The following is a 12,176-nucleotide window of genomic DNA, read 5'->3' as shown; positions in this document are numbered from 1 at the left end:
GTGTGTCTAGTGTGTCCCGGTGTATCACACCCAAGACAAGTATGTGTTACGTCAGGTGTGGGCTTTAACTTAAAATGTTAGCTGATCATATGACTGTTGGAGCTAATAATAGCTTTCAGTTCACACCATTCAGGCCCAGATAATTTTGCACAATTGAATTATGTTGAAAGCCCTCTATTTTGCCTTTGACACAGACAGTTTGCCCCCAGTCCTGGGAACTGAAGGGATTTTCTTTTAAATTGTAGGTGCTGTAAATACTTGGGAGTCTCACTTGGTATTTTCAGATTTGTAACCAGAAATACGTCCTTGGGAATAGTGTTGGCTTCGAGACTTTGCAACGGGGGAAGATTTAAAAAAAAAGGGGGGCTAAAGTAGGTTAGAAGACTGTGTTATGCTCCTCCCAAGGGTGGGTGACCCCTTCAGACGCCCCTCTTCTCCCAGAGGCTGGAATTGGGGTGGGGAAAAGAGTGCAGACAGAGGAGGAGGGAGCTGGGGGGTGTGTCTGAGCGGAGGTGTTCGGTGGAGCCCGGGTGAAGCGTTGCAGGCGGGCTCACGGCTGCTGTCTCTGCAGCGGGCAGTTGCGGGCGACGCGTCGGAGTCCGCGCTCTTAAAGTGCATCGAGCTGTGCTGCGGTTCTGTGAAAGAGATGAGAGAGCGCTACACCAAGATCGTGGAGATCCCCTTCAACTCCACCAACAAGTACCAGGTGGCGTGGCCGGGCCAGGGGGCAGGCGGGGAGGACTGGAAGCCAGAGGGAGAGCTCTCGTCCCATTTGAAATGTTACAAGCTTACATGCTTTCAAAGAATGAATTCTCCCAGCTTTATGCAAGCTTTTATATTTTGCCCTGGATTAGGTGTAAGAAATCCTAATGTGTTTGAGTGTTGGTAGGATAGACGAAGCCTCCTACCGTGTTGGGGCCCTCTGGAATACTTACTTCCGGTTTGGAGTGGGGGTGTGGGGAGGGGGCGAGGTGGCCACGTATGTGTCCGTCCCTCTGTTCCCAGTTGCCTTTCAGGAAAGGCTTATGTGTGAACACGTGCCAGGGATTTAGGATGACATCCGCTGTGCTGGTGTTTTGGGTAGCATGCAAAGTAAGCTACAGGGTGTGGGACACCCAAGTTCAGAAATAGGAGACCTTGGTGGTTGTCACTGACACATACTAAGTAGTGAGTGTGCTGAGCTCCCCGCTCCGACTGCCACACGCCGTCCACATCTCCACCCTCCTTTACAGCTGTCCATCCACAAGAACCCCAACACGTCTGAGCCCCGACACCTGTTGGTGATGAAGGGCGCCCCCGAAAGGATCCTGGACCGCTGCAGCTCCATCCTCCTGCACGGCAAGGAGCAGCCCCTGGACGAGGAGCTGAAGGATGCCTTTCAGAACGCCTACCTGGAGCTGGGCGGCCTCGGAGAGCGAGTGCTAGGTACGGGGACAGCCAGCAGCACGGCCTTCAGTCCGGTACACATTGTGCAGTGTCCTGACCTCCCCATAGCCTTCCCGGAGGGTTCCTCCTTCTCCTCGATCTGCTCCCCATTCTGAAAATAGGAAGGGCTGGAGAGATGTTTGGTGTGTTGGGGCCTCCGAGCAACAAATTCCTGTTGGTTTGCTTCGGATTCGTACTTAGACCTTTGGTCTCATGCTGGTCAGTTCTGTTTGCCTGGAAAAAAAAAAAACGGGGAAGAAGAGCCTTATCATCAAACCTTTGTTGCTAGGACTATGACCTACAAACTTAATGAAATTAAAATTATTCCCAGGGCTTCTAGAGTGAAACCATTTCCTGACTGGCACAGTGGTTGTGAATTTACACCAGAACTTACGCGTCCGCTCACAAATGACACTGGCAGTAAAGTTTTCCTCTAGGGAGCTACCTGTCCTTCTGAGTGTGTCAGCCAGGGCAGACGAGAAGTACATTATACTCAGTGTAGAATGTAATGGAGAAAGCTGTGTTTGCGCCGTTTTGGAGGCGGACAGATAAAAAGCCATCATTGATGTAATTCTTCCTGTTCCGCTTAGCTTAGTAACTCAGAACTGATTGCCTGGGCCCGTGCTCTGGTTCATACCTGCTCCCTCATTTGATGTGAGGTGTCTGTCTTACGTCTCTCTCCACTGAAAAATCACTGTCAGGTGTCATTTCCCCACGTCTACCAGCCCAAAGTAGAAGCATTCTGTCTTCTGTGAACCCATGTTGCCACCTCCTACCACTTTAAGGAACATTGTAACCTTCCCACCACATCGCAAGAACCTCTCGAATGTCCTGGTCCTGTAGTGATGATACTATGTGATAAGCGCCTTGGGCAGAATGTGTCGCTTTGTATTTATCCTCGAGATAGCTTACAGGCTGGCCCTCACTGGTGGGCTAGTGGGTAATGGCTTTCGGCTAGATGAATAGTGAGCAGAGATGGGGGCTCAATTTTTCTAAAGAAAGCAGCAGAGACAAATAATTACGTGATTTGCAAAATCTAAGCACCCGAGTGGGCAGGTGTAGAGCCCCGAAGTCCTGTCCTCATTCCATCTTCTCCACGCTGGACAGGGCGTATCCTTTGAGGTTTGGTGATGGACTCTGCCACATGCATGGTTTTTCTGACTCCACAGCCTCCGTACATGTTAAATAAAACCTCATGGTTTTAAAACTAGACCTTGAAACAGTATTCTCAACTCAGCCTGTAGCCAGAGGTAGACCGTCTGAAGGACCAGCGGCCGCTGTCCTCACAGACCCCCTGCTGCCCTCCTTGCAGGTTTCTGCCACCTTTTTCTGCCCGATGAACAGTATCCTGAAGGGTTCCAGTTTGACACGGACGATGTGAATTTCCCTGTTGAAAACCTCTGCTTCGTGGGGCTCATCTCCATGATTGACCCTCCACGGGCTGCTGTCCCTGACGCCGTGGGCAAGTGCCGCAGTGCTGGCATTAAGGTAGGCGCACCGTGTACCTTCTTGGCACATCTTCGTGTCGCAGGGCGCCCTGCTTAGTTGCGTGGCCCCGTGGGAGCCACGTGGTGCCAGCTCGTTTTCTCACCGGGAGGATGAGTTTCTTAGCTCCAAAGCTTTGGTTACCACCAGAAAAGGCCAAATGGTATTAAAATAAATGTTGATGTAGACAGCAGATGAGGGATTCAAAAGAAAAAAAACACATTTGGGGGGAAAGAAATGGAAGCATATAGGAATCACTGAAAAGAGCAAAAAGACAAGGTTTTAAGTTTGAAGTACTTGGTTCTACATTGATCCGCTTGATGCAGTGACTAGCAGGTCTTCTCGGTTTTCAGTTCACTGGTTTTTTAATGAATGTTTGGTGTCCTCTGTATCTGTCTTTTTAAGTCACGGAACATTGTTGAAATGCACTGATAATGGGGCAGTTTAGCCTGCCTTGGTGCTGGCTGTCTGATTTGTTTCCACTCTCTCATTCTCGTTGGTACCACTGCCCTGAAAAGCTTTGTAGAAATGATTCCCCCACCACTTTGACTCTGTGGATTCTGAAGTGTAGTCTTCTGAATATAATCATTGGGTCAGAAAAGCAGTAACAAGATTTCGAATTCTTTTTACATATTTATGCTCTCTCCCAAATTGGTCTCTCCCATATTGGGCCAGTTTGGGGGTTTGGAGTTGCTGACCAGCAGTATGTGGCACCCTGCCCTATAGTCCGATCTGCATCAGATTTTTACCGTTGTTTCCCCTTTTTTGCCAGTTGTAGTAAATTTGAGTTTTCTTATATGACTGTGTAAAAGGAAGAACGGACGTCGTGTATCTTATGTGATCATATACCAAGATCAGATCTGGATGTTGCTTTGTGTTTTCCATAAACAGGTGCATGTTTGTATTTTTGGTTAAGGTTATCAGTTTTAGGTTTGCATTCCTGTCCTTTTGATATTCCAAGATGAATCACCCTTAATATTTACTCCTGCCTGGTTAGGCAGCTGCACTCAGTAAATTGCCCCGTTTCTTGGTCTAGGTCATCATGGTCACTGGAGACCATCCAATCACAGCCAAAGCCATTGCCAAAGGCGTGGGCATCATCTCAGAAGGCAACGAGACTGTGGAAGACATCGCTGCCCGTCTCAACATCCCAGTGAGCCAGGTGAACCCCAGGTAAGGCAGGAACCTCAAAGCCTGGTTGGCCTTGAATGTGCAAATGGGGGTCGTTGGGAATCATCAGCTTGGTTCCATGATGGTCTGCTTCTAGGCTTGCTCTGAATAGGGAAGGCCCCTGCAGTTCCAGAAGGCAACCTTGTCCTTGCAGGGGAGGGTTTCAATGAGAGCAGGTCATTACAGCCGTCACTTAGGTGGTGCTTACGAATTCTCAGCACCTGCGTGGTAACCTGTGAAGGTAGGTGTTAGTCCCGCTTTGCAGAGCAGGGAAGCTGAAGCTTTGTCCTACGGCGCACTCTGCAGCCGAGCCTCCTGGTTTCATGCTGTTAACCGCGGAGCATACGACCTGACACTGAGCACCAAGTCTGTTTCCACGGCCACACTAACTTACCCAGGTAGTTCAGGCCATAAAGGAACGTGAGCAGTAAAGTACAATCAGTAACAGAGACAAAGCACAATCGTTCTGGTGTTTTGTTAGTGTGGGGCTCTCTCACCCACTCGGGCTGTGAGAGGGTTTGGCCTACTATCTAGAACTTGGTCGTATCATTCCTGTGGGTTCTCTATAAAGATCGGGAAAGGAAGGGGAAAGGCAGGCCGCCCCGCAGGTGGTTGTGCGTCTTGCGTGAGCTCTAATTAATACGCACGAACGTGCCTTGTAACCTGTGGACTGCTGCCCAGATAGAAGCCCTTACGTGACGGGGAAGACCCCCTCTGGCTGTGGGCTGTCCTGCAGAGTGCGAGCATCGTGCGGGTGAAGCGGTGGGTGACTTTTTCCCCATCCTGATCTAGAGATGCCAAGGCCTGCGTGGTACACGGAAGCGACCTGAAGGACATGACCTCCGAGCAACTGGATGACATTCTGAAGTACCACACGGAGATCGTGTTTGCCAGGACCTCTCCTCAGCAGAAGCTGATCATTGTGGAAGGCTGCCAGAGACAGGTTAGCGGGCAGCCAGCGGGCTCTGTGATCGCAGCACCAGGGCCAGAGACAGGGCCCCGCTTTTCTTAGACTCCCCGCCTGTGTGCCGGTAGAAGCTCCAGGCACGGCTCCAGTGAGAAGGGGAACCTGATCACGGCTTAACAGAGCCACACACTTAACCACACATGTCTTCACCGTGGCCCAGTCTGAGGCTCTACACTTGCTTGGAATAGCAGTCCAGACTCCTAATGTCTACACTGGGGATGTGAATAGCCAGGAGATTTGTCCCATACCTTGAAAAGACTTTAAAGGAGTAGGATTTTCCAGAGGTCCACTCACCAGAGGCCCGGCTTTGAGGGGCCCTTGTTAGTAAGGGGAGGGGCTGGGTTTGTCATCACTCCTTAATTCTGTGCTTGGATAGTGGCTGGGTGGCTTCTGGCTGAGCCGGGTCTGAGCCTGCTGAGAGTCTCCCAGGAAAGGAAGGGGCAGGGTCTGGAGTGAGGAGAGGCAGGTTGAGGCATGTGCCTGGGATGCCTCGACCCCTAGGCCCCTGGACCGTGTGGCTCTTAGAGACCCACCCCCCTTCTTCTGGCAGGGGGCTATCGTGGCTGTGACTGGCGACGGTGTGAACGACTCTCCAGCCTTGAAGAAGGCAGACATTGGGGTTGCCATGGGGATTGCTGGCTCCGACGTGTCTAAACAAGCTGCTGACATGATTCTCCTGGATGACAACTTCGCGTCAATTGTGACCGGAGTAGAAGAAGGTGAGAGAGCACTGTTTAAAGTGCTCACCAAAAACTCATCCCGGTACTGCCCATCTCTGTCTACTCCTCGCCTGCCCATCTCTTTAAGCTCTACAGGAAAAAACAAAAAACCAACCTCTTGCTCTCCCAGGTCGTCTGATCTTTGATAACTTGAAGAAATCCATTGCCTACACCCTGACCAGTAACATTCCAGAGATCACCCCCTTCCTGATATTTATTATTGCAAACATTCCACTACCACTGGGGACCGTCACCATCCTCTGCATTGACTTGGGCACTGACATGGTAAGTGACTGGCACGGCAGCGACAGACCCTCCTCGCTCACCTGCTGCTGCGACACCCAGTCAGGCTGGGCGGAAGTGGCACCCAGCGTGCATCACGGCCTCGGCCCCTAGGAAGCGGCGTTCCCGGTCCTCGGGGCAGCTGGCAACGCCTGTCTATCAGATAGCAACATCATATGAAAGGGAAGATTCTTTTTTTTTTCTTTTTCTTTTTGATAGGACTGGTAACAGCATCTCCTAGTATGAAAACCAGTTTTAAAGGGGAGGGGGCAAGGACTTTATAACAAAACGTTCATGGTGTCAGCTTCCTGGTATCTGACGACAGCTTTTGTACTCTTCCCTCTCGCCTCTCCTCCCCAGGTTCCTGCCATCTCCCTGGCGTACGAGCAAGCTGAGAGCGACATCATGAAGAGACAGCCCAGAAACCCCAAAACGGACAAGCTTGTGAACGAGCGGCTGATCAGCATGGCCTACGGGCAGATCGGTGAGTGCCCCTCCCCCCCCAGCACTGAGCGGGAAGCACAGGGGAGGCGGTGGGGGCTCAGATAGGCTTGGTTCCTCAGGCTTCAGATCTAGCAGGAGGCAGAACATAGGGTGAGACGCAGGGGAGTGTTGTACGAGGTGCTCTCGGGCGAGAAGAAATGTTTTGCTGGCTGCCCACTTACTTCCTTGTGGAGACTGGAGCTCTCGAGACGGGGCTCGGCTGCCTGAGCGCTGAGGCTGCCCCTCGGAAAGCGAGGCACGGTTCATTCAGAGGCGGGGTTTCCTGGAGACAGAGTGTCGGTCACTAATTTGGGTAGAGAGTTAGGCTTTGAAGAAATCACGTGAGCTTGAAGGTTTGGCTGGCGGGTCACCCCCAGTGAAGGCCCTGCACCCCCACCTTCCCCACCCCCAGGGCTTGAGTCCCGCTGTCTGTGGAGCATGACCAGCCGACAGGTGTTCTCTAGGTGGTGGGCAGTGAGAATGCCCTGTGATCCTAAACGCCCTGCCTAGTGGCCTTCAGGAGAACCCGGGGAGGCCACCAGGAGCAGCCCAGGCCTTTGGATTGATGGGTTGCATCACTGTGGACACTTGGGTGAAACGGAGCAGCTGAGTGCGTTGTGGAAATACGGCAGAGACTGGTTAACGGTTGCTCACCCCCGTGACAAGGACTTGGCTGATGGCCAGGAAGACCTAACTCTGAGGAGGACGACTAGGGTCCCGAGCATGGGATGAAATCCTGCCCTAAGGAGCTCAGGGTGGTGGGGTGGGATCAGGTGCCAGGGGAGAAGGGTCCTGAAAGTGGGGGAGGGGGAGGGTTGGGTCAGAAGGTGCCACATTCGCTATTTGGAATGTGTGAAAACGGAGAGGGGAAAGAAGTCACACTGTAGCAGAGATCTACAAGAATAGGGAAGCATTCTTCCCCTAAAAAGGCTCTGCCCTGGGAGAGACACGTGATCATATGACAGCAGTGGGTGTTTAAGAGCAAGGCCTGCGTGTCTTCCCCTTTTAAAGCCCGAAAAGTGACTCAAAAGGAGAAGAGGGTGCCAGGCGAGGGCTGTGCCCTTGGGGGTCCTCCGTCCTCCCAGTCCTCTCTCAGCCAGTGCCCAAGACGGCCCCGAGGTACCGTCCCAGGCCTGCCGCGGCGGTCAGATGAAGTGTGTGCCAGTGCCCTGGGACCAGGTTAGGACTGTTCTTCCGCACCTGCAGGTATGATCCAGGCCCTGGGGGGCTTCTTCACGTACTTCGTGATTCTGGCTGAGAATGGCTTCCTCCCCACCCACCTGCTGGGCATCCGCGTGGACTGGGATGACCGCTGGATCAACGATGTGGAAGACAGCTATGGGCAGCAGTGGGTGAGCGAGGGCCTGAGCAATGGGGAGCTCCTCAGGCCCCCGAGGACGGTGGCCGCTCAGCCCCCGGCCGTGCGGGCCAAGCGCCGGGCTCATCTGCCTGCCCTCTGTGTTTCAGACCTACGAACAGAGGAAAATCGTGGAGTTCACTTGCCACACGGCCTTCTTCGTCAGTATCGTGGTGGTGCAGTGGGCCGACCTGGTCATCTGTAAGACCAGGAGGAACTCCGTCTTCCAACAGGGGATGAAGTGAGTAGAGGACGGTCAGGGCCCTCAGACAAGGGGTCCGGTGATCTCTCAGTTCTTTGCAAAATCCTGGCACCCGACACATGGCAGTTTCTGGAATCTCCCATTTGGAACAGATTTAGAAAGCCGACTGTGATTCTCCAGGGCTGCTTTTCATCTGCCCTCAAGTTCCTGAGTACAACATTGATACGTAAAGACAGTGGTCTGCCATTGAACACACAGCGTTAGAAGAGAAACTCCGATTCGCGTTCTTAAGCTTTCTCTCCCCTCGATTTTAGGAACAAGATCTTAATATTCGGCCTCTTCGAGGAGACGGCGCTTGCTGCTTTCCTCTCCTACTGCCCTGGGATGGGGGTGGCCCTGAGGATGTACCCCCTCAAGTAAGTCGCTCCTCACCTGGCCCCACAAAGCGTGAGACAGAGGCGAGACTTCTCTCGTGACGTGCGCTAGTAGCTATTAGTTTCAGGAATCTGGGGTGGCACGTACGAGAATTCCTCGGGACTGGAAATTAGGAAGCCCTGACCAGGGTGCTTAGGATTTGGCTGAGATCAGGCCCAACGGACACTGGGATGGCTCTCCAGTTACCTGCGTGAGTGCGCAGGTCCCCAACGTCAACAGTCCGGTTGTCATTGGGGTCCTGGGGCTTGGGGATCAGGTGCACATCTCACTTACCTCGCCCGTCCCATCACAGGCCCCCACCTCCGTGGGCCTCTGAATCCTCTGCTCTCGAAGGCGGTGGGAGAAGCTCGAGGTGGGCCATGGGTAGAGTAGACCAAAGGAAGCCCACCACTGACTCTTTGCTTAGAACCAGACTGGCCTCTTCAACTCAGTGAAGGACTTCGTGGTAAACCGCGTATGTGAAAAACGCAGGTTTATCAGAACTGCGAATTCTAGTAGCCTGACGCCTTCCCTCAAGTAGCGAAGCTCCGTCGGCCTCGCTGGCCTCTTGTTGGGGCTGTACAGACATCCCCTCTGTGCAAGGGTAGCCTGGCATCTGGGGTCTGTCTGCTGTTGTCCAGCTGTCTTTTCAGCCTTCTCTTGTAGCCATTCAAGCTCCTGTTAGGTGAATTCAATATTCTCTCTCCCTGCATATGTCCTTGGTAAGGATGCTGCCTCCCACCCCATCAGGCCAGAGAGTCCGTCAGGGCTGATTTCCCTGGTTTGCCCAGTGTGATCCTGCCCTCCTGGACACGTGCAGTTGCACCCGTTCTTTGCTATTACTTGTCATTCCTGCTTCCCACTAGGTTGTCAGCCTTAAACTCTCCTTTGACAGTATCCCTGGCACGTTACACAGAGCTGGCATACACGGGGGCAAGCCTTTTCCAAGTTGAAGCCTATGAGCTGAGTCATTGTTTGTCAAGGCGAGGGTAGGAGAGCCCAGTTCCCTAACAGGCTAAGTTGGGGAGTCACACTGAAAGGGAGTAGTGCCTCCAGCCATGTTCTGTTCTGAGAGAGCTCGTTCCTCAACAGCTTCTACCTCATTTGGAAGGTGGGTTAGTTACTCTGCTTGGCTGAGTCAAAGGAGGTCATCCTCTCTTAGCTGAGGACGCCTAGCCCCCAGAAGGGGAGGAGAGTGCCAGGCCTCTGTCCTGGGACAGCCTCCCTCACACATTGACCATAGAAGTTGGTCGTCAGGAAAGCACGGCCCTCTGACCAGGCTGCCCCACGCACCTGTCTCCAGGCTGGGGACCGTGGCAGCAGCCCGCCGGGCTCCCAAAGGCCTCTGCTCTGTGAGGGCTCGGCTGTTTTCGTTCCCCAGCACTGGGATTCAGCACACAGCTGCCTGAACGCAGGGGGCAGGGAAACTGGTTTTGACCCACACAGGCAGTTCTTAATCTACAAAATGCCAGGACAGAGATACAGATCACACTCGAGCTGCTTAAGCTTTAGAAAGCGAGGAAAGAAAATGTCCCTTTGCTGTGGGATGGTCCACAAAAAAACCCAACTCCCCCTACAAACCAAATCCTAAAAACCAAGCTAAGGGTGGGAAGGGGATTTGTTCGGAAAGTCTGCAGTCTGCTTTCCTCTGCTCCTGTGGGCTCTGGGTACAGGGAGCAGCATTCTGTTCTCAAGGACATGCTCGGTGGCCCACAGCGATGGCTAGTGGTTAGTCATGACTGTACAGGGCTCTTCCTTCCAGGCTCTTCACTGTCGCTGAGGATACACTTTCTCTTCCCTTGAATGGTGTTCACGTGTAAATCGTACCTGCCTCTCTTTCCAGACCTACCTGGTGGTTCTGTGCCTTCCCCTACTCTCTCCTCATCTTCGTGTACGACGAAGTCCGAAAACTCATCATCAGGCGACGCCCTGGCGGTAATTACAGACCTTTTAGCTTCCGAGGGGCGTGGGGGAGGGGTGTGGGGGAGGCCACAGTTCTGTGGCTTCTGTTTCCTCGGATCAGTCTGGTTGGCTGAGGCCACTGGACTGCCTGCAGCCACAGTCCCTTCCCCAGAGGGTCTCAGACTCAACTAAAACCCAGTGTGATACGGTGGGAAGTCGGTCAGAAATCTGAGGCATCTTCCCAATTAACATGTCCTTTCTAAAAACAAAAACCATTGATGTCCAGCACTGAATTTGGGTGAACACCCCCCGCCCCGGGCCTTGTCACCCCCGGGTCGCTCCTCGTCACTCCTTCCCGCACTGTGCACTAGACTGACTGCCCGTGTCTCTGTCTGCTGCCTCCAGGCTGGGTAGAGAAGGAGACCTACTACTAGACCCCGTGTCCTGCACGCCGTGGGGCATCACGCCACACACTTCGCACCCACCCCCCACCCCCTCTTTGTGTACTTCAGTCTTGGAATTCGGAACTCTACCCTGGTAGGAAAGCACCGAAGCATGTGGGGGAAGCGAGACGCCCCGGAATGAAGCATGTAGCTATATGGGGGGGAGGGGGGAGGGCTGCCTGAAAAACATCGTCTATGGGAATGACAGCGGGGATGGTTTTTACGTGCCTTTTTGTTTTTGTAAAAAGGAAAACTTGGAAAGACTGAAAGAATACATTTTATATCTGGATTTTTACAAATAAAGATGGCTATTATAATGGAATCTGTCTCGTGCCCTCATCCCTCTTGTGGCCCGGATGTCTGAGTGCGGTTCTCCGCGCAGCCCAGTCACCGGCACCGACCGGGACCTGGTGAGCAGCGCGACCCCAGACCCACTGAACCAGAGCTAACCGGCCATCTGGCTTCACCGGCTGTCTAGGCGATCCCGAGTCACGGTCAGGTTTGAGAACCGCTGTTCAGAGGCTCTGGTTCTGAGGAGACGGCCTCGCCTGACCCGGTCTCCTATGGGCCCCTCGGTGAATGGGCTCGTGCTAACTCCACCTGCTGCCGATCCTCTGCTTCTTGGTGGAAAAACACGTCCTGTGAAAGATTAAGTCGCTTGGTGTAAGAACAGTCGCCAGCCTGGTCCCAGCCCGCGGCCCACCGGCCACCAATCGGTCCCCGCCACAGCAGCCTCGAGCACTGTGCGGTGTGTCTGAGCGGCAGAGACCGACGTAAACACACAGTCCCGCGGCACGTGTGTGTCTCCCGACGCTTCCCTTTCACATAGCTTGCTCCGAATGTAGCAGCACATGGCTCCGTTTCAGAAAGTGCTCGTGTGCCAGGAGGCACTTAAGAAAAAAAGGTAAGAGATCTGTTTACTTCAGGGTCAAGTCTGAGAACGCCTGCTTTCAGAGAGGGAGTGTAAAACGCCCTCCTCCGTCTGCCGGCCCGGTACTCCAGCCTGACTGCTGTTAACTAGCCCGCTCCGAGGCTGTCCTTGCTTCAAGCAGGTAATTCCAGAGTCCTCAGCGCTGGCACCAGCGTGAGCGTGGGCTGCGGGTGATCAGAGGAGGAGTTCAAGTATTTTTTCTCCTCTGGAAGTTTAATTCGCTGCGCATGCCTCTTGCCTGCCACTCACTTCCAAGCCGAGCAGACGGGAGGGGAAGGGAGACAGAGAATTCCCACATACTGGCTGTCACTGTCCCTACCCCCTCCCACCGGAGGAACTGGGAGGGCTGGGTGGTCTGCCCTTAGTCTAACCCAGCAGTTCCTCCCCCCAGGACTT

General features: G+C 53.5%; 1 protein-coding gene across 3 annotated transcripts in view; it reads left to right on the top strand.

The window, feature by feature from the left end:
- Positions 1–11,171, top strand: part of ATP1A1 (ATPase Na+/K+ transporting subunit alpha 1) — a 28,765-nt gene extending 17,594 nt beyond the window's left edge. For 2 of the 3 annotated variants that reach the window (XM_026483669.4, XM_044378612.3), the window contains exons 11-23: positions 572–706; positions 1,233–1,425; positions 2,738–2,913; positions 3,947–4,083; positions 4,873–5,023; positions 5,598–5,766; positions 5,897–6,051; positions 6,409–6,532; positions 7,738–7,883; positions 7,999–8,129; positions 8,405–8,506; positions 10,348–10,439; positions 10,812–11,171. In XM_026483669.4, the coding sequence (XP_026339454.1) occupies positions 572–706; positions 1,233–1,425; positions 2,738–2,913; positions 3,947–4,083; positions 4,873–5,023; positions 5,598–5,766; positions 5,897–6,051; positions 6,409–6,532; positions 7,738–7,883; positions 7,999–8,129; positions 8,405–8,506; positions 10,348–10,439; positions 10,812–10,840 (1,740 nt within the window). In that variant the 3' untranslated portion in view covers positions 10,841–11,171. Of the gene's footprint in view, positions 1–571; positions 707–1,232; positions 1,426–2,737; positions 2,914–3,946; positions 4,084–4,872; positions 5,024–5,597; positions 5,767–5,896; positions 6,052–6,408; positions 6,533–7,737; positions 7,884–7,998; positions 8,130–8,404; positions 8,507–10,347 lie in introns of all 3 variants that reach the window. The other variant, XM_057310345.1, reaches the window with a different exon arrangement.
- The last annotated feature ends 1,005 nt before the right edge of the window (positions 11,172–12,176 follow it).

The sequence above is a fragment of the Ursus arctos genome, unplaced genomic scaffold (genome assembly GCF_023065955.2).
Source record: "Ursus arctos isolate Adak ecotype North America unplaced genomic scaffold, UrsArc2.0 scaffold_12, whole genome shotgun sequence".
NCBI lineage: Eukaryota > Metazoa > Chordata > Mammalia > Carnivora > Ursidae > Ursus > Ursus arctos.
Note: the sequence above shows the minus strand (reverse complement) of the source record. Positions and strands in the feature narration are given on the sequence as shown.